Consider the following 24,466-nt stretch of genomic DNA (forward strand, 5'->3'; position numbering starts at 1 on the left):
TCAATACCCTCATTTTCTTCCCTCCCTTAAATGACTCTTTCTGTTCACTGATTTTTAGGTGGTCAAACTAGTCAAACTCTTCTAATCTTTTGGTGCTATGTATATGCTATGCTAAAAATAACACTAATAAAATTATTATTTGTATATGTGTATGCTGCTGCTGCTAAGTTGCTTCAGTCGTGGCCGACTCTGTGAGACCCCAGAGATGGCAGCCCACCAGGCTCCCCTGTCCCTGGGATTCTCCAGACAAGAACACTGGAGTGGGTTGCCATGTCCTTCTCCAAAGCATGAAAGTGAAAAGTGAAAGTGAAGTCACTCAGTCATGTCTGACTCTTAGCGACCCCATGGACTGCAGCCCACCAGGCTCCTCTGTCCATGGGATTTTCCAGGCAAGAGTACTGGAGTGGGTTGATGTTGCCTTCTCCGGTATATGTGTATACTATTCGTATATATGTATATATGTGGTGTTAAGTTGCTCAGTCGTGTTCGACTCTTTTGACCTCAAGGACTGTAGCCCACCAGGCTCCTCTGTCCATGGGATTTCCCAGCAAGAATACTGGACTGGGTTGCCATCTCCTCCTCCAGGGGATCCTCCCAACCCAGAACCTGGGACTCCCGTACTGTAGGCGGACTCTTTACCGTCTGAGCCCCCAGGGAAGCGTTATATGTATACACGTGTCCATGTAGAAGAGTGTAGACTATATGCCAAACAATTGACACTGGTTACTCCTGTTTATGTGATATATGTTTTGAGTTTTTGAAAATGAGCAGGTATTGCTTCTATAAACAAAATAAGAATGAATGAATAGGAGTATACATTTAAATGTACTACTAAAGGGATTTCCCTGGCAGTCCAGTGGTTAGGACTCAGCATTTTCACTGCTGTGGGCCTGGGTTCAACCTGTTGTTGGGGAACAATTAATAAGATCCTGTAAGCCATGCAATGCAGCCGAAAAAAAAAAAGGTAGTATTAAAAATTCCACACTTGGGATCCTTAACAGACTGATCCCCAAATTCCATATACTTATGCGGCAAGAGGACTCAAAAAAAATATACAAAAAAGAATTTCAAAATCAGAACTTAAATCAGAACATGAAAACACATCTTATTTGTACAAATAAACATAAACTCCACATCCAGAGTTTTCCTTGTTAGTCTCCTACTTTCATTAATTAGAATCATATAACAAAGTTCCCAAATCAGTTTGTTCTTGGCTGTTACTGATGATCTACTTTCTAGCAAGTTGACAAGGATATAAACATTATGTGTGGGACCAACTAAAAATCAATTAATGAGCAGAAACTAAAATACAAAGGTAACTGAATTTAATGTTGTAAAACTGTCAACATTCCAAGGAAATCAGAGTTTAGAATCCAAAGTTGGGTCTTCACTGCCAAGCCCAATATGGAGGGGGGAATAGCTGACAAGCTTAGACAAGAGTTTACTCACTTATTTACTTCGACTGAAGCTGAGAAACATTAAACGCAAATTTTAGTATTCAGGAGAAGGGGAGGGGAAAGGTGGGAGGGAGAAAAAAATTTTTTAGTATTCAAAAGAGTGGACTAATTAACTGAGAATACTGTGCTGGCTAATCTTATGTGTCACTCTGACTGGGCTCCATGGGCCTCAGATGTTTAATCAAACATTCTGTTTATGTCTGTGAGGGTGTTTTGAATGAGAGTAACATTTAAGTTGGCTGACTACCCTGTGTGTGTGGGCCACAATCAATCAGCTAAAAGCCTAAATAGGACAAAATAAGACCTGCCAGGCAGTCTGCCTGCTAAGGTGGGACATTATTATTTTTCCTGTCTTCATACTTGAACTGAAGCACCAGTGCTTCCCGGATTGTGAGACTGACGGCATTTGGACTAAATCATCTGGGTCTCCAGCTTGCCTGCTGTAGAACTGGAGTCTTTCAGTCCCTGTAACTATGGAGGCAATTCTTTCTCTTTCTGTTCCTCTTTCCCTCTACCCTCCCTATAAAAATACTGCACAGGAACAGTTCAGCAGATGTTTTATGATGACGACTGTGGCATGGATGTCTTAGAAAGCTTGGAATCTCTCCAAGAGACAACAATCTATTCATTTGACCAAGTTATTCCAGGTGCTGTGGGACTTAGAAGATACTTAATAGAATATTTTCTTGAGTAATGGCCATACGTTTACTTAGAAGTTAAAAATAAATTCTGCTGTTAGAGCCACTTATCTTCTATTCTCTTTTCTACTACGCTCCACTTACGGCTGCAATCCCCAGTTCTACCATTTGAAGTACAAGCATAGAACTGGAAAGAATGCTAACCCATATAATTACTGTACTTCACTTAAAAGGTTTTTGTTATAAAGAAGAGATAAGAACCACTTTCCACATCAAATACTAAACTGACCAAGTGCTTCTTTTACCCTTTGTGTGTGTGTGTGTGTGTGCATACACACGTGCTCAATCATGTCCAACTCTTTGCAACCCCATGGACTGTAAGCCCACCAGGTGCCTCTGTCCATGGGATTTCCCAGGCAAGAATACTGAGTGGGTTTCCATTTCCTCCTCCATGGGATCTTTGCAACCCAGTGATTGAACCCGAGTCTCTTATGTCTCCTGCATTGGCAGGAGGATTCTTTAGCACTTTTATCCTTTATCAATTGCAAAAACAAACAGCTCTCTAAGTCTCTGGGAATAGAGCACCTATCACTGAAGAGGTGTGGCTCAGACAAAAACTGAATGGTAGACATTACTCAAAATTACATACAGCAGCAAATTATTTTAGAATAAAAAAATCTTGTAACCATGCTCTCTATATATCACTACAAGAGAAGGGCTTGCTAAATAATTAAAAACTGAACAAGCAGGAGGTGCAGTGAAGTCTCTTTAGTCCTGGTGCTGTGCTGTGGGGTACAGACATGAATCTGTAAACCCCAAAGTGAAGTTCTGCCTACCCAAGGCTGCTGCTGTATGGAGTCCCCTGGGGAAGCCACCGTCACCAGGTCTGACCAGGAGGCAAAACCTTCAACTGAGGATTTCATGGGTAAGAAGGAAGGAGAATATTCTAAACTCAAGGTCACTGTACAGGAGAGCAGTGAGATTCACTTCCAAGTAAAAATGATGACATATTTCAAGAAACTCAAAGAATCACACTGTCAAAAACAGGGAGCTCCCATGAATTCATCCAGGTTTCTCTTTGAAGGTCAGGAAATTGCTGATAATCACACTCCACAAGAACTAGGAATGGAGGAAGAAGATGTGATTAAAGTTTGTCAGGGACAAAGACGGTCAGTCAACAGTTTAGACTCTTGTTTCTTTTTCTTTTCCTTAATCCTTTAAAAAAAAAAAAAAACTCTTTTGTAATGAGGTGTTCAAAACAGAATTGAAAACTGGCACCCCATCTCTTTAAAAACCCTTGTAATTTGGATTCTTGTGCACATGATTCACTATTGTCTGTTTTCATTGTGCTGAATTTTGGTGATCCAACCTCAGCCCTCGTTATATCACTCTCTCTGTTTTAAAAATAACATGGGTGCACAAAGAGGCCACCTTTTCCAGGACTGTGTATTTGCAGGCTTGTGATTAATGTGAGTGTTTCTAATGACTTTCTAGTTCTTAGGCATATGATCACTTCACTCCTGGACAAGGATTTTCAGTGGGAGATGGACGTTTTTCAGAGAACTGAACTATGAAAAATGACCTTTCCTTAGCTTGAAGCTAATTTTAAAATCTGAGGGTCAGGACCAAAAGAAGAGCAGTATCAGGTTGGAGTCATGGTGACAGAGACGGTGAGAACAATAACTAATTCCAAAGCTGGCTTCACTGAAGAGAAAGTGTTTTAAGATGAAAGAAAAACCTTGTTAGAAGATCCCAGAAAAGTTCTAATAATCATTAGCAGTAAAGTTATTCATGTAGATGTGATTACAACAGAACACTGCTCTTTTTGCTACTTTTTGGCCTGGGGTAGTGGTTTTAAATGGATACTGTCTGTATCAGCTTCATTAAAATAAACAAAATATTTGCTTAAAAAAAAACTTGAATAAGTAAAGGTAAAAATGGGGGAGGAACCTTTTCTACAAGTTGTAGCAAATATTTTGTACTTGTTAAAGTTTTGATAATTTTTGCTTAATCTATGAATCTTATAAATCCATAGATACTTAAGTTGATTTTCATATCAACAGAAATAATATTGATAATCATCAAGGTTAAATCATGGAGGAACTTCTATTTTATGATAATATATATATTACATATATATATATAACATATATATATTCATATTTAGATGATACCATAGTATGTGAATTGGGCAGAATAGGGATTCATTCTTAACCAGGTCATCAAGCTTTCTTTGTTGAAGAAGCAGTCTCTTCTTGACTCAACTTTCTTAATCACTAATGATCATTCTTTGATAAGCTCTAAAGTGGGCGGGGCCAGGGAGGCAGCAGACAACACTTTTCAACTCTCATCACAGCACTTTCTAGATCAATAAATGATATACTTGTCACAAGTATCCAGACAAGATGCCTTGTGAAAAATGGAATCTCATGTCCTCCTGGAAAAGAGAGCAAGAGGGACAAAAGAATGTCAGCAAACAAAGCAAGTCAATTGACCTTTAAGGTCATCAGTTATTTAACTTCTACATGAACACCTGCAGAGATGTAGGTGAAAAATTAGCATCACTATATCCAAAAATATCTTAAAATATCAGAAGGGAATAGAGAAGGCAGTAGCGGTGAAAGAGAGAAGAGCATAGGACCTAAAGAAAAACATCAATGAAGCTATTTCTAAAACCACACTATGCTGGAACTTGAATTAACCTGTTCATGTTTTTCACATGATTTGAGAGAACAAAGGATGAAATATACTATTTAAAAATGTTACCTAAAACAAAAGTAAAAGAAATATTAGCCAAAAGGCAGGACAGACTGATTTTAATAACACTTAAGCCCCAGTTAAAGGGCACTAGGAAATCTTCCCATTGGGCTGTTAAGAGACCAAGGGAATAGAAAAATAAATATAGTGAACAGTCTTGTAAAATGGATATTTATAAGGGACTTTCAGGAAGCAAGAATTCAGTAACTTTGGAACACTGAAGCAAAATGAGTTTTCCATGCTCTAGACGCAGCCCCTGTTTTGCTAGATTGTCGACAAATATCTGAGTGTTCAGCCTGGGCGACTGTCAAATTAATGAATGTCAAAGCAGACGGCTTGCCTCTCCTTAGCCTAGGGATGCTGTTCTAAAGCAGGCCTTCAGCTCTTCCCCTCCCTACAAGAGTGCATGTGTATGTGTGAGTGCGCTCAGTCGTGTCCAGTTCTTTGCGACCACATGCATCTAAATATCTGAATAGTGTTAACGACACTATTTCTATTTCTTTTCTCGGCAACTAGAGGAGCTCTGTGAACACCAAGCACCGTAGGTGAATTCCTTTCACGAGCATGGTTTATCACCCTCTCCCTAGCAGCAGCTTAATCCTTTAATCAATCAGTGTCAATGCCCAAAACTAGGATTTCCTGAGGACTGCCGCAGGAACAAGGACTGCTGCAGGACTGCTGTGCGACAGGCAGCGGGGCCAAGGCCTGAAGTTGTTGATTCACTGTAATCAAGAATTTAAAAGAATGGTTACTAACGCGAAGCCAGGAACAGGAGGCCCTAAACAAAAGGAAGAAAACAGGCCAAGTGCCTCAGAAATTAAGGAAAATTAAGGAGTTTTAAAGGGTGCCAGCCCATAACTAGGACAGAAAGGCTTAATTTGTCCAAAGACTGTCCTACTGTCCTCCTTTGGTACTGGAATGTATCATGGCTACTTTTAGACAGAAATGAAGTGACGAGGAAACACGACTACTGTGGTCAAGCACTCATGGGCAGGTGAAGGGGGTCAGCAAATAAAGCGAGGCCTGGAATTAAACTAGAGTTTCAGAGGCAGAAGGCAAGGCAATAAGCAAGTATGGAACACTTAGGGGAAAAAAAAGAGTATATAGTGGGCAAGGCTTTTGTAGGTTAGGTACAAAAGAATTTGAGATTCTGAATTAATAGGCTATAAAAATATAAGTAGCATTAAAACAAAAGAATTCCAACCAGCCTGTAGAGGCTTGATCATAGGCCCCTGATCCCTGTTGTCTCTTTTCTCTCCCCTAACTGGTTCTAATTTTCACCTTTACTGCTGATTCATTCAGCAAGGACCCTCAGCTCTTTGGAAGGATGCATCAATGCATTCAGTTCCAAACACAGCGAAGACAGACAACTTAGCATCAACACCAAACTCCTGTTCCACACGCCAATATTTCTCTTATTTTTCTTTTTAAAGAAACAGATCAAATATCTTGTCCTCTAATTTCCTTTCCTTTCTCCAATTACCACCAATCAGAATAGTTGCTTTTGGTTCTCACTGATGTAAACAAGCTCAAGAAAAAAGAGAGAAAAAGACAACTTTCAAATCTCTTAAAAGTTAGTTTGCATTATTAAGTTAGGTTTTCTTTAAAATGCATCGTCTAGGGCCTTGTCCACCAAGACTCATGGTCTGGTGGAGTGGACCCGAATCCTCGTTTTTTTCCAGGGGTCTCTTATTGTTTTAATTAATTAATTAACTAATTTTTTGGTTGTGCTGGGTCTTCGTTTCTGTGTGGGCTTTTCTCTAGCTGCAGCGAGTGAGGGCTTCTCATTGCTGTGGCTTTTCTTGTTGCAGAACAAGGGCCCTAGACACTCGGTTTTCAGTAGTTGCAGCTCGCAGGCTCTAGAACAAGGGCTCAGTAGCTGTGGCGCACAGGCTTAGCTGCTCTGCGGCGTATGGTATCTTCCCAGACCAGAGATCAGACTGGTGTCCCCTACATTAGCAGGCGGACTTTTATCCACTGTACCACCAGGGATGTCCTTGAATCCTCATTTTTAACAAACTCTACAGCAGTGGTGCCACACATTAGAATCCTTTGGGATGCTTTTAAATAAAAACTTATAAGAGCCTCACCCCCAGATATTCACTAGGTCTGCAAAGGGGCCATGGTAATTAGGTATTAGGCATTGTTACTAAATACTATCACTGTGTGTGAATAAGGTTAGAAACCACCACACTAAAAGTGACTTTGATGCAGGTAGTCCATGGACACAGTCTGAAACAGGGGCTGAAAAGAATATACCTTAATGAGGTCCTTCTGAAACGCATTCCACTGTCAAAGTAGATGGTAGGCAGATACAAGTATTTAGATCATTTATTTTTTCCTAAACCACAGGTGACAATTAAAAAAAAAATCAATTCCTCTTCAAAAACCTCTCCAATCTTAAGGAAAGCCTTAAGGAGAATATCTTGGTTCTTAAATGAGAAGAGTCCATCTATCTTGTCACTTATTTATACATAGTAAGTATTCCCATGGCAATAGACTATAATAAAGTTGATGAAAATCTAGGATAAAGTCTCCTGGACAAAGCCCTCAAAAACAATTCTGGGGGGGAAAAGAGCAATTCCAGCCATATTAAGGTTGAGAAAGTTATTCTTCTTCAACAAAGAGAACAGAGACTAGGCTATAAAGTTGCCAAATCATAAGTGATGAGAAGAAATGGTCATTCATCTCAGCTAAACAGTAACTGAACAAATCAAATCATGGAAAAATCTTTTAAATTAATTTTATTATGAAATGAAACTGAAGTAGTTCATCTACTTCAATCTTAATAATGATGGGACTCACAGTACTTTAATTAAGAGTTTAGTTCCCAGGCTTCCCTGGTGTCTGAGAGGTAAAGAATCTGCCTGCCAACGCAGAGGACACAGGTTCAAGCCCCAATCCAGGAAGATCCCACAGGCCAAGGAGCAATTAAGCCTGTGTGGCACAACAACGGAGCCTGGGAACCACAACTGCTGACCGTCGCGCCCAAGAGCCCAAGCTCCACAACTAGAGAAGCCTCTGCAAGCAGCAGCCCATGCACCTCAAAGAAGAGTCGCCCCTGCTCACTGCAAATAGATGAAGCCCATAGAGCAATGAAGATCCAGCGTAGCCAAAAATAAATCAATCAATAAAATTATTAAAAAAAAAATTTAGTTCCCTCATGTCATCTTACCACATCTTCTCCAAAATAGTTCAAGGCTCTTTTCCTGTCCCAGGGGAACATCTTCAAACTCTTTATTTATGCTGTGCATTAATAACAATATTCTACTAAATGAACAAGTCTACATTTGTTCAGAGATTAGCTTCCAGCCTGTTGCTGCCTGTGGACATCTTAATAGCCAGCTTCAAACAAACTCTGAAACAAGGAGAGACCACTTGTGTGGCAAGACATGCTTATTAGTCCTTGGATTTGGAAAAAAGAAATGGGAGTGGAAGAAGAAATAGACAAACCATGCTACAAAGCTCCTGAGCATTCAGGATAGATTTCTGAAGCAAAGAGGGAGGTTAAAGGGGTTACTGATCCATGGGGAGGAAAGAGGTAGTAGGCTTTCATTTGTCACGGTGATTATAACTAAACTTAGTGGTTTTTTTTTTGATTTGCAGACCAGAGAAAGGAAAATTAGAAATAGGTTATAAAATAGTAGTCTATTTTAATAAGATGTTAAATATCACTAAAGGAACTTCAGAAGTAGAAGTGGATAGGGTTCAGGAAACCCACATTCTACTCAGATATTGAGAATACCTGTTGTATGTGTGAGCTCAAATTTCTCCACCTATAAAGTGGTTATGCTGCTTGCTAATTTCAGAAGGCTTAAACTATGAGCTAAAAATGGCTTTTTGCAACATAATAGCCTAGTTTACAGAAGGAAGGAAGATTTTTCTTTGATTGCTGGTTATTTTTCTAAAGTAATATATTCCATAGGAAAAATCCACGTAGATAGATTAGTAAGAAATATAAAATCAGTAAGATCTTAATTTGCTTCGAATGGTTAGCTGGATTTAAGGAAGTTTATGGATTTTCTTTGGCGGGGTAGTGAAGGGGGAGAAGGAAGTAGGAAAACGAAGAAAGGGGGAAGCTGAACCAAGAGGAATTTATTTGTGGCTCTGAAACCAGTCCTTCTCAGAATCCCACCCCTACCACTAGACTATGAGCATTTTCAAAGGTGAGGATCATGTATTGTTCATTCTATACTCCTCAACAGCACAGCCACCACAGGGTAGAGAGTAAATGCTTGAGAAATGTTTGATAAATGAAGAATTAAATATTTCTTAACATTGTTCTAGGCAGTAAATTACAAAAGGGATCTAATCTTACTCTCAGTATTAGATATACTGCTAAACTGTATTGTGGCTAAGAACAAAACTGGGTTCACTAGAAAACTTGACTTTTACTTAAATGAATCTAATAGTAAAATAAACAAATTACATAAAAGCAGATATGTAATAATACAGAAAAAAAGTGGAACTCAAGCACTCCTAGCCTCAGAAAGCATAGGAATCAGAAAGAAAGGACCCAGGCTCAACCAAAGGAGAAGTCTGCCTGCCAAACATAACCAGTGAGTGTCGGAAGTTCTCTTTATGACCACTCTCTCCCCCTCAAAGACTGTTTTCTGTAATAGTCCTGCCCCCTCAGTGTGGGGGCCCCTGGAAGGCTTTTTGTAAAAAAAAACCTTCTCAGTTCTTTTTTTTTTTTTTACCTTCTCAGTTCTAAATTAGCTTTGGACAGTTCCTGGGACTCTCATTCCTATAATAGACTTGTTAATAAGACCCTGATGCTGGGAAGGATTGGAGGCAGGAGAAGGGGATGATAGAGGATGAGATGGCTGGATGGCGTCACCGACTTGATGGACATGGGTTTGGGTAGACTCCGGGAGTTGGTGATGGACAGGGAGCCCTGGCGTGCTGCGATTCATGGGGTTGCAAAGAGTTGGACACAACTGAGTGACTGGACTGAACTGAACTGGGATTCTCAAGGTGATCGTTTAACACTTCATTAACAAGTCTATTAAAGGAATTAATCCAAATGAGCCGAACCAGATTTTAATTAAGCCTCAATCTGCCCAAGGGACTCTCAGTTACCCTCAATACTAAGAAGTACAAAAAGTACAGTTTCTGCAAAGAAAGTCATTTCTGTCATCTTACAGTCTACCAGTAAGATGCACCTAACTAGCGGATTCCATAATTTTGCCATTCAGCTATCCCTTGTGGCTCAGCTGGTAAAGAATCTGCCTGCAATGCGAGAGACCTGGGTTCGATCCCTGGGTTGGGAAGATCCCCTGGAGAAAGGAAAGGCTGCCCACTCCAGTATTCTGGCCTGGAGAATTCCAGGAACTGTATAGTCCACAGAGCAGCAAAGAGTCGGACATGACTGAGTGACTTCACTTTCACACAAAGTACTTTAAGAACCTACCCATCCATCTTCTAATATTTCTGGATCATGTGTGTATTCATTTGTTCAGCAAGTTTATCGACAGGCTACTAGATTTCAGACACTAAGCTAGGTGCTACGCTGTTATGGACTATGTCTCTGGACATCAAAACACATAAAAGCACAGCTCTGGAAAGTGGAAAAGCACAAATCTAGTTGCTTCGGCCAGACATTTTACCTTGATTCATGAATAGATCTTACAGCTAAATTTCCATTACTGGATGTGGATTAGTGATGTGTGAAATAAAATCTAGAATTTCAGATGTCTTGTGTAATTTGTCAGAATTTCCTAGCTTCATTTCTTTCTTACTCACCAGCCTGTTTTAACTTCACAGGTCCACTCAGAGTACAATTTCCAGCCACTGTTACCCTACTGTGGTTCCTAGGGAACACGGCTCTCAGGATTGACTCATCATTCTGGTCTTACGGCCCTCTCTTCAAGAAAAGGACAGGGATTGGAGAGGAAGTGAGGAAAAACCTGGGAGAAAGAAGAAAGGCATGCTCACGATGTAGGGGAGGGAAAGGATCGCAACTTGCCCTGCGTGCTGCAGCTTTTCTGAAGGCTCTGCACTCCTGTCACCGAAGAATAACACATCTTTCCACGAGAAAGATGAAAACATTTATCAATAATCAATCACAGACTACTTGTGTGCATGGTTAAGCCTTACTTTCAACTTTAAGCAGGATTTATTTCCATGGAAGTTATTAATGTACTCTGGAATCTAAAACAAAAAAGTTTTAATCATAAAAGTAACATATTCACTCTGGTAAAATAAAATTCACTCCTCCACCCAGTCACCTCCACTCCCGCTCCCAGCGAGAGGCTGCAGGTTCTGTTCCTGGCTTTCCTCGTGGCTGGTACAGAAATGCCGAACGGTGTCCTCACCCCTCTGCCGCTTCCGTCAATCTTGGATCTAGGTAAGGTATCTATCTGGACTCCTCCTTTCCATGTTTTGTCCACTAATCACCACTACTTTTTTGTAATATTACTCATTTAAAAATTCTTGTAATGGCTAGTTATCTTCATAAATTTAAAGACTATCTTCTTCGGGAGGGCACACTACACAGCTTGTGAGTTCGTTCCCCCACCAGGGATGGGACCCAGGTCACAGAAGTGAAAGCACCAAGTCCCAAGTGCTGAACCACCAGGGAATGCCCTGAAGATGATTTCTTAGTGTCAAAACGCATTGTTTGTAAATTTAAGGCGGCATCTACTGGTTCCACTAAGTACGGTAAAAAGAAACTGATACACTTGTATGCCCCTGACCTTCTTTACCCTCTTTCTGTGTCTCCTGCCTTCTGTCAGCTACGTTCATATTGTCAAGGTTCTTGGTGCTTCTGATTTATAACCACAGCTAAACTTTCCATGCCCTACCTATAACTGAACCCCGAGATGAGACACTAATTAAAAGCACTAATACTTCACTACACTTGTGTTAAACAAAAGAAAGTTTTCCAAGTGTCAAGGCTAAGTGTTTTCTCTTTTTTGACCCCCAACAACTCAACAATTTATTTTAGTTTTGATCTTAAGTTGAGAGAATAGTTCAACATTTCACAGCTCACAGTATTATCATTATGAACAACTATTTCAGATCCACTAATTCTGGTTTGGAGGGGAAAAAAAAGAGAAAAATCATATTAACCCAATACACAGTCAAAGAAGGAACAGAAACACTGTGTGAACATACAGTGCCATAAATCCTACCATCTGACACAGGTCATATCTTCACTTGGAATAAAATAGATGCTAAAGGAAAACTGCAGTGTTTAATGGCAAGCAAGTATTTACATTTTGTGTAATTTGCTTTAGAGTCACCAATCTATAAGTCCTGTTTATAAGATACTTCTCTGTCCTACTTGATTCTTAATGTTCTTCCAATGGTTACTAGTCTCCGTACCTCTATCATTAATGAGCTACAACACCAGCCAGTTATAATAGGACAAATGTTTCCTTCTCTGGCTCTGAAAACTAGCTTACAAATGGCTGCTTCTTGCTCAAGCTAACTGTATCATAAAGCATGAAGATCGATCCCACTAAGAGAAAAGCAGTGACAGCATCACATCAAAGATTATATTCATATTAAAATATTAATTTCCCTAAGTCCTATAATTCTAAGAACAGTGGTCAGTATACAAGAAGTTTCAAGAATAATCGTGTTTGAGTGAATGATCTATCTTATCCTCTAGTTAGGTGTCTAGATTTCATAAGTTCTCAGAGTTTGAGAATACAAATAATGGGCGAAATTGTAAGTCATTAGGTCTTATGTTGCCTGTCTTCAAGGCACCAAAGTATTAATCATTTAATCATTCGCCAAGTGTGTACTGCATGCCTACTATGTGCAAAAGGAGAAGGGGGCGGCAGAGGATGAGAAGGTTGAAATAGCATCACTGACGCAATGGACCTGAATCTGAGCAAACTCCTGGAGACAGCGAAGGACAGGGGAGCTGGCACACTGCAGTCCAGGGCCTTGCAAAGAGCTGGTCACGACTCAGCGACTCAACAACAACTGCGCCAAACACGGTTCTAAACAGAAGGAGTAAAGCAAACAGGCCGGTCCCAAACTCCCTATTTTCATGGGATTTACATTCTACTTGGGGAAGACAGACAACAATTTTGAGAAAAATCAAGTCAAACAATTATTTACTCTAAGGTCTTGAAGCAGGCAGTATTTAACATGCAAAGGAGGTGCAAGACATACCTTCCTGCCCTTAAAGAACTAATAATCTAAAGAGGAAGATGACATATACACAGAAAAACTACAGGAACGGGTTAGTCAAATTTCATATCTATAGCTTTGGAATAACTCATATTTTCACACCTTATACTATGAAATACTAAGCTGTCAATCTATCTGCCTCAACTGACCAACAAGCCTTTGGAGTTACTGCCCAATAATATTGCCTATTAACTACAAGTTCATTTTTGGTAAAGTCTCCATCTTTCTACAACAGCATTATTCTAATACCTTACTAAATTTCACCCTTGTATTACCAAAAATGTTTGCTGAAGAGAAAAAATAGTGTGAATACTATCAAGATACAGAGGACTTGGAAACGTCATTCAAGACAAAACCAAAAATTATTAGACGTGCTCAATGTGGCAATAATAAACTTCATATACTCATTGGAATTATGCTATTACAAGCATAATTAGCTGTGTGTTAAAGAGAAAAAAAATTGAGTAACATAAAATATTTGAGATATACAGTCAAAATTATAATGAAAGAGGGTGCAATATAGGGGTAGGGAGTGGGTGGCACAAACTGTTGAGTAAGGTAGGCTCAGTGTGTGTTGCACAACATGGGCAATAGAGCCAGTATTTAGTAATAACTGTAAATGGAAAGTAACTTAAAAATTGCACAAAAAATGAAAAACATCTTAAGTAAAAACATTTGCCTTTAAAAACTGCAATGAAAAAGCTCAGAGATTTCACTATATGTTTAGTATTTTAGGACTGGGGCACCAACAATAACATCTGGCAAGTAAGTCTATTGATTTATATACTTTGAAGAAAACACTGTGTTCAAACATTAAGCATGAGTTCTGTGAGACAATAAATGTGTGAAACAAGGCTTTTGGGAGAAAAACATGTTTCAGCACAGAGCCATCATAAAAGACAGCATTTCAGTTTGTTGTGAAAATGAATAGCATTTGGGTGACAGGAGGATCAGCACTGTCATAGGCACCAAACTGGTTTAAATAAGACTACAAACAGGAAAAGATAAGCTTAAAAATCAAACTAAAGAGGATCTCAAACATCCTACAAAGAATTTGGCTTTATTCTATGAGCACCTAGGAGTTACTGAACGCCGTTATCCTCTGCTTCAGCATCTTCAGACAACAGAGCTGTGTGTCAGGAAGATTAACAGATGGTACAGGAGAGACTGGAGAGAAGAAGTCAGTTACGGGTGGCGGAACTGTTTAAGGAACAGGGCCTGAGTCAGGGCCTGAAAACAGTCATGTGGCAGAGGGAGTAAGCAGAAGTGACAGACAGAAGCAACAGACTCTGACTCAGATATGGGGAAAGGCAGCTATGATTTCAGGCCTACAGAACTTGAAGACAGCTCTATACTATATTTAGTTGAGAAGATGTAGAGGGGATACAATGAGAAAAAGCAGCATACTTCTGCCTTTTTCCTGTTAAAAGGCAGGCAGGCTGAATCTTAATCACAAGGAAACACCAGAGGAACCTGAATTGAGGGATATTCTGTATAATAACTGGCCTGTAATTGTTAAAGTGTCAACACCACGGAAGTCAAAGAAAGACTGAGCACCTGTGGCTGAAGAAGACGAGAGAGACGAGACACCTCAGTGCAACAGGTGACCCTGAGTCACATCCCACATCTTCGGGATGCCGGCCTGAGGAACAGGCAGTATCAGCACACCACTATGATTCAGTGACAGCAAGTTCGTATTAATGAATTAAGTAATATTCATGTATTAGTGCAAATTTCTTCCTTTGATTGGCTGTATTATGGTCATGGAGGAAAACACCTTTGTAGGAAGTACACACTAAAGCACCTGGGATGATGGAGCATAAGATCAGCGATGATTCAGGAGAAAAAAGTATTTCTGTAGGCTGCACTTCCAACTTTTATGTAAGTCGGCGACTGTTCTACAGATAAGAAAAAGATTTCAAAACATGATGACAGACATTAACTCTGCCATATGACTACAGGTCTACATCCTGAAATTTAGGGACAAACATTTTAAACTATTGTGACTTTTTTTTCATAATTTTTAGTTCTCTTCCCTTGCTCCCGATTTCTTAATACCAATTGGAAAAAGCAGGAACACCAAGGAAGATAAGATGCTCCTATTTTCTCCTACAATTTCCATTTTTTCCCCAGAAGTTGTAGGAAGTTTCAAAAAACAAAACAACATATACATTTAAAAATGAAAGACATAACCAAAGATGATCTTTGAATGGAAACAAGAGACCTGCAAATGAACAAGGGTCCATACTGGGCCAAGAAAGAAAATAAATACTTTAGGAGAGATAATGTATGCGCCCCTTAAGTTGCTAAATCAGTCTCAAAAATGAAATTCTGCCACAAATTTATGATCATATATATAATGCTAACAATTCCAATAAGAGAGTAGCTTATGGAAGAGATAACAAATTCATAATCTTAAAACACACACACACACACACACACACACACACACACACACATTGTGAACAAAATGTTTTCAAAAAAGTGAATCTGGGTCTCAAAGTAAGGGTGTGGCAAAGAAACTAGAACACACAGTGGTAGTACAAGTGGCCCAGGGTAAAAACAAAGGAAAAAATGCTGTGCTAACTGCAGCTTACTTAAAGCCTCTAGTCCTACAATTCTCTGAATTATTTGAAGCTGGAACAGGAGGAAAAAATAATAAAAAAGGAAATCAAGTTCCTGTTGACTCTTCTCTGTCTTCAGTCCTGTCTACAACGGAATTCTGTTGGTTTAGCATCCTCTTTGGTGAGGAAAAACCTCTAGAGAGGCCCCACAAGAAGGACTGCTCACAGTGAAATAAGTTTACACAACAGAGAAATTAAAGGTGCACAAGTATATAAAACTATTACATCTTACAAAATGGAGAAAATATTATGTCAAAAATAAGCTATTTAAAATAATGCTCAATATCTGCATGTCTGATAACAAAGTCAGAAAACTATATTAAGGACACAAAAAGAAAGCCAGTTTCTAATTCCTAATATTCCCTTAAACCAACATTCAATCCAGGACTAAGCAGTGACAGTACGTTCTCTCTGCCCCTCTTATTCTGAAACAGAAACCCCATGTGAAGTATCTGAGCCTCCCTGGCGGCTCAGGTGGTAAAGAATCCTCCTGCAACATGGGAGACCTGGGTTCGATCCCTGGGTTGGAAAGATCCCCTGGAGAAGGGAAAGGCTACCTACTGCAGTATTCTGGCCTGGAGAATTCCATGGACTGTACAGTCCATGGGGTCACAAAGAGTCGGACAGGACTAAGTGACTTACACATTCACATGTAAGGTATTTACCATTAAGTAAAGAAAGAGTTCTTTTATTTGCAACATCAATATTATGTAACAGTCTCTTCTGTTCATATATGGGTCACGCTTTGCTTCCCCCATTTCCAGTTCACTGCACTACTGAAATTCACTCAAAGAAAAGTATCAGTATAGCTCTTACGCAAATCTGATCTCCAGACAAATTCCTTCAAAAGACAAGCATGGATATATTATATTCTGTCCTTTTCATGAAATCTGAAGGGGCTATAAAATTCCTAACCTCTGGGAAACAGGCCACAGGTCTGTCCGTATTAAGCAGCCCACAGAAACTGTCCAAGAACTTGAGTTTGGTACTATACAAGGCAAGAGAACCAGTACACCTGTGTTTTCATATCAACCGAACACTCCTGTGACTCTACCTGTGACCCACCTTGCTCACCCACCCTCACACACTCCACCTACACTACTATGCTCCTGCCACAGTGGCCTCCACGCTACTGCTGAACACAGTCATCTGTACCTCAGGACCTTCTTGCCCTGGATTCTCAGGGCTAAAGTTCCACCTCCTTCAAGGGCTCGATAAAATCTTACCTTCTCAAGGACCACCCTATTTAAAACTGCATATTGTGTCTCCAGAACCCAACACATACTTTCCTGTTTCTTTCCAGAGCACTTACCACTTTTTTGGCAACTGTGTAATTTATTTCCCTTATTAGAACCCCACAAGGCAGGAATCAAGGGGTATTTTATTCTTTGATGAGTCAGGAGTGCCTAAAACAGCACCTACCACACACTGTGGGCACCAAGTATTTGGTGAACGATTAATAAAACTTCCATTTTTCTATGACATGGTCACCCCTGGGGTTAGTACAGCAGCCCGCTACCCTCTACATCCCCAGTGGCCCCCAAGCACGCAGCTCGTTCAAGCGGTCTGCCTGGATGTCCACTGTCTGCGGGTTCTGACTTACCGTTTAATACTAATATGTAGTGAGATACTCAGTGTTTGCTGAGTTAATTGGATTCAATGTTCTGAACACATGAAATTAAGCTTCTCTCAAGGCAGGTGACTTCTATTATAAAATCATATCAGGTAATTAATTGCAGATACCTCTTTTTTAAAGGTCACCTTAAAGCACAGTCAAAAGGCTACTGCCAGATTCCACCTTTTCTTCTTCAAGGACAATGAAAAGATGCGTTCAATAATGTCATAAAAGTAAGTATTTCCCTAACCAACTCAAATCTAAAAAAAAAAAAAAATCAGGCCAAACTTAAATAGGATGATGTAGCAGGCTTTATAAGACATGGTATTTTTTAGTGGGGCTTCCCTGGTGGCCCAGACAATTAAGAATCTGCCTATGATGCAGAAGATCTGGGTTCAATCCCTGAGTTGGGAACATCCCCTGGAGAAGGGAATAGCTATTCACTACAGCGTTCTTGCATGGAGAATTCCGTGGACAGAGGAACCTGGAGAGCTATAGTCCATGGAGTGCCCCCCCAAAAAAATCTAACTCCTTTTGGTTAGATTTTTATTATCCTATATTTTGAGAGAAACAATGTAGCCAACAGAAGCCTGTCATACTAATTAGAAGTTTTAGGGACTAATTTTTAAATACATTATCTAAAAGCTGGTGGTGGCAAGTTTTAAAAATGGCCACAAATTCTTCAACCTGGTGGAGTCTGGTCCCCCATGCCCTGCAATCTGGACTGGCCTTGGTGACATGCTCCTAACAGCAGATCAGAGAATGTCATGGGGTTTTGGCACGTCCTTTGGGAATGCATGCTCTTTGCAGCATCCTATCTGGTCACCAGGCCATGAGGACTCACACCACGTGGAGAGGACAGCCCAGCTGAGTCCAACCTTCAAGTCATGCCAGCCCAGGTGATGTGTGAGGGAAGAAGTCTCCAGGTGTTCCCAGCCCCCAATCATCTGTCTTCCAAGCTCAAGCCCCAGACACTATGGAGCAAAGACAAGCCATCCCTGACCAAACTCTGGACCCGCAGAATCTGTGAGCATAGTTAAGACAGCTGCTGTGTCACACCACTAAGCTTAGAGGGTGGTTACAGAGGCAACAGATAAACTGGAAAACAAGTGCTAACCCAAAGCCTATATCTAATTATCACAATTCATTTTCTCTCTACCAGTAGAGCCTAGATTTCGTCATTTAGCACAGATGAGTCATTTATACAGAGGTCACACATCACTCAGATCCATGCTCTAGGATCAGGCAAAGATTATCCAAGGTAACTTTTATAACTGTTAACATTTGTTTTTCAGTCACCTAAACCTATGTCAAATAACTAGATAAACGATAGCTATGTATATATATGTGTGCGTCTTAGCATAGATACACATACAGTTACATATACAAGCATATATGTATACTCAGGTCAAAGCACACTATTTCCAGCAATACCTCACAAGAAAGAAAGAAGATAACGTTGTAGTTCTATTAACAGGGAGCTTTTCACAAAGCTACATGCAGTGTTCACAACATTACTAAATTACTTTCTTCCCCAAGGAATCGGTTTATGAAGCTGAAAGTGATCAACACTTCCAAGAGCTAACAACAGTGTATGTACCACAGATCAGAAAAATTATTAAGGTGAAATTCTGATTTAAGAAAACAGGCTCAAATCAATGAAAATGAGATGCACTGCTTTCTTCCTGTTTCGCAATGAAAGCGAGATCAACTGTACCACAAAATATTACATAGTTGAAGAGTGGACATTATCAAGGCTGATAATGTTTTACAAGAGTAAAACTGATTTTAGAAGCATTAAAAAAGCAACAAGCAAATGTATGTCTCATACTCACAATGGAAATTCTTTTCAAAGTGAAAAAACAAAAAACCCAAATGCTCCCCTTTTATTATAATGTTTCTATAGTCAACGCTGCCCTCTAGTGATATAAAATAAAAGCCAAGTGTCAATAAGTGAACATCACTCTATTGTTCACTTGAGGATGTTTTAAGTCAGGGTATCTAGTTCGGACTACAAATCCTACCAAAGACAGAACAAATAGATTCAGGATGACCTTTATTAATTATTGTATGTTAAAGTAAAAATCTTTTAAAAGGCATTAAATAAAGGACACTAATTCACAGAAACAGCAGCTTTTACATACTATGGAAATGAAACATCACTACCCAGTGAATTAATTTACATCTTCACACGAAATTATCCAAGTCAAGACCCTGAAGACTCATCACCTAAGACTCACCGAGAATACGTAAGACAGTGAGATTAAAGCCTCACCATCTGGAGACAAGACAACGCGGCAGGAAGTGAGCCAGGCTAGTTGTCATGGCACGTGTAAACACACCGAGAAGTGGTCACAGAAACCCAGACCTCACACGCCCGTCAGCTGCGCCCAGAAGTATGCCCGACTTCTCATTTTAGGAAAAAACTCAAGAAAAAAGAGCACGTCTGGCCGTCGAGCACTGACTGGGTCCAGGAAAAGGAGGCCTTACCGAGGGTGGTGCCATCCTGCCCCATGATGCACTTCATAGAAGTGACGATCTGCTCCACCACAGGCGGGGACAGCGACGTGGCGTACACCGCGCTGTGGGAATGTGTCCGCAGGTAGTCGATCAGCGCCTGGGGAGGGCACAGAGGCAAGTCATTAGAGGCCGTTGGTGGGTGCACTGGCAACCTCTCTGCCTTCCGCCTCTCCTCCCTTCCACAGCACTGACTGGGGACGTCAGTCTGAGACACAGGGCCCATCAACATGGGCAGAGCACACTGTCAGCAACAGCTGGGTTAGAGGAAAAAGCAAGAGCGCTCCAGAAGAACACCTACCCCTGCTTCACTGACGCACGAAAGCCTCTGACTGTGCAGGTCACAACAAAAGGATCCACATTTGTTGGAATGTGGAAAATTCTTAAAGAGGTGGGACTACCACCTGACCTGCCTCCTGAGAAACCCGTGTGCAGGTCAAGAAGTCACAGCTAGAACTGGACATGGAACAATGGACTAGTTCTAAATTGGGAAAGGAGTACGTCAAGGCTGTATGTTGTCACCCTGCTTACTTAACTTATACGCAGAGTCCATCATGAGAAACGCTGGGCTGGAAGAAGCACAAGCTGGAATCAAGATTGCTGGGAGAAATATTAACAAACTCAGATATGGAGATGATACCATCCTAACGAAAGGAAGCAAAGAGGAACTAAAGAGCCTCTTGATGAAAGTGGAAAAGTAGAGTGAAAAAGCTGGCTTAAAATTCAACATTCAAAAAATTAAGGTGATGGCATCCGGTCCCATCATTTCATGGCATATAGATAGGGAAAAAATGGAAACAGTGGCAGATTTTATTTTCCTGGGCTCCAAAATCACTGTGGACAGTGACTGCAGCCATGAAATTATCAGGTGCTTGCTCCTTGGAAGAAAAGCTATGACAAACATAGACAGTGTATTAAAGAGCAGAGACATCACTTTGTCAACAAAGGTCAGTATAGTCAAAGCTATGGTTTTTCCAATAGTCATGTATGGATGTGAGAGTTACATCACAAAGAAGGCTGGCTGCCAAAGAACTGATGCTTTCAGACTGTAGTGCTGGAGGAGACTTTTTTTTTTTTTGAGGAGACTCTTCAGAGTCCCTTAGATACCAAGGAGATCAAACGAGTCAATTCTAAAGGAAATCAGTCCTGAATATTCATTGGAAGGACTGATGCTGAAGTTGAAGCTTCAATATTTTGGCCACCTGATGTGCAGAGCCAACTCACTGGAAGAGACCCTGATGCTGGGAAAGACTGAGGGCAGGAGTAGAAGGGGGCAACAGAGGATGAGATGGTTGGACGGCATCACTGACTCAATGAACATGAGCCTGAGGATAAATTCTGGAAGACAGTGAAGGACAGGGAAGCCTGGCATGCTGCAGACCATGCGATGCAGAGCTGGACATGACGAGCGACTGAACAACATGCCACGTCCTTAGGCTTTGTCTGGTTTGTTATTTTGGCCATGCTGCACAGCTTGTGGGACCTCAGTTCCCAACCAGGGACTGAACCCACACCCTCAGCAGTGAAAGCGTGGAGTCCTAACCACTGAACCACTAGGGAATCTCCTGTTTTGTTTTTCAAACATGCCACAACATGGAAGGATGAAAAACTAGTTTTAAAAAAGACCTCAAATTTAGAAAACACATCATTTAATATTATAAACAGATCAACTTTAAAGACATTAAACATCCTCCCGATACATAGAGATTTATAAAATGATATAAATGTGGCAGAAATTAAACAGAAATTTACTGGGTTTTTCACAAGAACATTAAAGCTATCTCACTGAGTGAAAAAACAAACAAACAAACAAACCCTGTCTGCCAGTAAGAAAAATTTCCAGTCAGTCAATTACATATCCCTATTCTCTGATGCCTTTTAACTTCACTAAGTCTTTAAATAAAATGTGCCCACCAAGAAGCTTATGTTCCAGAACCAAACCAGGAAACACAAAATGCAACCAGGAAACAGTGTAGTGTGTTACTTCGAAAATATGAAATATTGTACAAAATCCAATAATAAAAAGGTAAATATATTGTATCTTGATGATCCCCCAGAGTATTATTTTTCTATCTTTTGGTTTAGCAACACATCTTACCAAAAAGCAATCAATTCTCCAAAGTAAGCCTGGGGATAGCCTTTTCCTAGTGACAAAAATTTAGGGCAAAAATCTATCGAACCTGACCAAAACCACTGCAAATGGCGTTTCTCTAAAAGGAATCAATGATGAAGAGAAAGTCCCTACTTTAAGATTCTCAGGGTCAAATTTTAAAGAGGAATTAAAGTACATTTAGAGTACCATGTACAAATACTTGATATACATTGCTTTTTTCCTAACACTGTGTATAGATTTTAAAAATAACTGTTTTATTGATATACAATTCACATACTATAGTTTTCCCTTTTTCACAGTGTATAATATAGTGGCTTTCAGTATATTCACAGAGCTTTCCAACTTTCATCACTATCTAATTTTAGAACATCTTCATTACCTCAAAAAGAAACCTCATATCCGTTAGTAGTCACTTTCCACTTCCCCTATCTCCTCTGCCTCAGCAACCACTAACCTATTTCTGCCTCTATGATTTGCCTATTCTGGATATATCATCTAAAAGAAATACTGTAACTGGTGAGCCTTTTTGACTGACTTCTGTAACATAATGCTTTCAAGGTTATTTCCATGTTATAGCACGGACATATATTATTTGTTAAGCCCTTGCTACAAATGTCAGCCAGGCACACTTATCTCTGTTTTACTGATAAGGGAAACTTAAACATTAAGTACTTTGCCCAAGGTCTCACAAAGTTAGGAAAATACTCAAACCTGAACCTAGGGTTCTGTCTCCATGGCTCAACCATTTCCACCATGCTACACTGATTTTCAAATACCCCAGAGTTCATTATGCAGTTTTTGGATTGGCAAAGACAATGCCTTACAGTACACCAGAGCCAGCAAAGTAATTCTCTCCCTCCTGTCTCGATGCTCACCCAAGACGCATTTGAGACCAAGGGTAGGGAAAGAAGCTGGTCTGTCCCCACTGGCTCCCATGACATCCCTGCTATGTCTGAAATAGTGAGCACAACTCAGACCCAACAGAAGACTGTGCGAATGGGCAGCACCACTGTCTTCTTTCATATAAGAGGGTATTCTGTCCTCAGACCAGGATGTAGTTTAGAACGAAGCTCCAATAGGAAAACAACAAACAATGAACAGAACCCGCCTTTGGTTTATCGGAGGCACTCAGAGGGGAGCTGAAGTGTGAAGCCTGCTGGCATCAGGTGCTTGATCCGCACACAAATTTAGGATCTCCACATCCAAGTTTGGGACTCTGTCTCTTCAAAACCGAAATCTAGTAGCCAGTGCCTTAGTGCACCTCAACTGCTCGATTGTCAGGGCCCTGTTTACCTTCTTGCCTCCGATGTATCCTCCAGAAGCACCAAAGCTTTTTGTAAATGTTCCCATCATGATGTCCACATCCTCAGGATCCAGGCCAAAGTAGTCCACCACGCCTCGTCCTGTAGGGCCCAGAGCCCCGATGCTGTGAGCTTCATCTAGATACAAATATGCCTTGTATTTCTTCTTCAGGGCAATCACTTCAGGAAGGCGAACAATAGACCCCTCCATGCTAGCAAAACAGGGCAAAATACACACACACTGAGACTTTTCAACTCTCAAAACCAGGAGGTGGCCACTTCATTATTATTAAGTTCACTGCTTTTTTAAATGATCTGACAATGCTGCTTGTGGTTTTAAACTGGCAATGACAGACAATGCCATGGGTAGGCAGATATCCAGAGGAAAGGAGATTGGATCTTTTAAAACAAACACCAGAATACAAATGACCTTAATTCACCACGGAGGGAGAGAGGTCACAGTAGATTCTTCTAAAGTTTGTAATCAGGCAACATTTGACTTTGCATATATTGCATGTGTAATTAAAGTTACATGAAAGAATAAAAAACATTAGGAGGTGGGAGAATAAATGCAAGGGCTGCAAATAGGTAAACAATATAAAATATTTCTTAAAATTAAACAGCATGTAATTTGTTCTGACACATTAGAAAACATATTCTAACTCTTTTCCTTATGTATAAACTCCCTATACAAACAGTGGAAAAATAATGGACCCAAATAGAAAGGAAACTTGGAGATGATATATATAGCATGATGAAAAGAGTAAAGAAGACCCAGGTATTTTAACAAGTCAGAAACTCTGTCTCCTTCGTTTTCAGAGGGGTCTAGATTAGCGTCCCCTTCAACTTAAAACTTTTATGACTTAATGCGGCAAATCAGACATCAGAATAAATATAGCAGGATTACCTATATATTCCCTCCACAAGAATTAGAATTTTCTTCCAGGGCCTTCGTGTCCGAGGCTGACCATAAACAATGGCATCTTTCAACAGCTTCTCTAGGCTTTGCATATCTGTAGCACACAAAAAAGAATTTCAGCACACAGTACCTTCCTCTTGTCTAACTTTATTCCTAAAATGCAAATATACATTTCTTATTCAGGAAGCATGTCTCAGATAGCAAAGGACATTAACATAATTAGAATCGGACAGAACAAAAACAGGGCAAAATGGGCAGGTTACTGATAGCTTGAATTAAAATCTCATTTAAAATGTAACAAGTGTTCAAAAACACCATAAACTCAATTAAATGAGTGTGGTAAAGTTGCCTCAATTGGTTAGCATGCTTATGAAATG

General features: G+C 40.2%; 2 protein-coding genes across 2 annotated transcripts in view; one reads left to right on the forward strand and one right to left on the reverse strand.

The window, feature by feature from the left end:
- The window catches only part of SPTLC2 (serine palmitoyltransferase long chain base subunit 2), a 106,500-nt gene that overhangs the window by 35,331 nt on the left and 46,703 nt on the right, over positions 1 to 24,466 (reverse strand). Inside the window, exons 7-9 of the mRNA XM_020902653.2 lie at positions 24,078 to 24,183; positions 23,163 to 23,382; positions 19,730 to 19,856 (exon numbers count right to left, since the gene is read on the reverse strand). Coding sequence (XP_020758312.1) covers positions 19,730 to 19,856; positions 23,163 to 23,382; positions 24,078 to 24,183 — 453 coding nt within the window. The remainder of the gene's footprint in view (positions 1 to 19,729; positions 19,857 to 23,162; positions 23,383 to 24,077; positions 24,184 to 24,466) is intronic.
- On the forward strand, positions 2,948 to 6,629 carry LOC139035461 (small ubiquitin-related modifier 1-like). Its single transcript, XM_070468485.1, has 2 exons — positions 2,948 to 3,264; positions 6,617 to 6,629. The coding sequence occupies exons 1-2, from the start codon at positions 2,948 to 2,950 to the stop codon at positions 6,627 to 6,629; spliced, it is 330 nt and encodes a 109-aa protein (XP_070324586.1).

The sequence above is a fragment of the Odocoileus virginianus genome, chromosome 6 (genome assembly GCF_023699985.2).
Source record: "Odocoileus virginianus isolate 20LAN1187 ecotype Illinois chromosome 6, Ovbor_1.2, whole genome shotgun sequence".
Lineage (NCBI taxonomy): Eukaryota > Metazoa > Chordata > Mammalia > Artiodactyla > Cervidae > Odocoileus > Odocoileus virginianus.

Excerpts from the sequence above, each read along its gene's own strand:
- LOC139035461 (XM_070468485.1), top strand. The coding sequence starts at position 2,948 with ATGGAGTCCCCTGGGGAAGCCACCGTCACCAGGTCTGACCAGGAGGCA.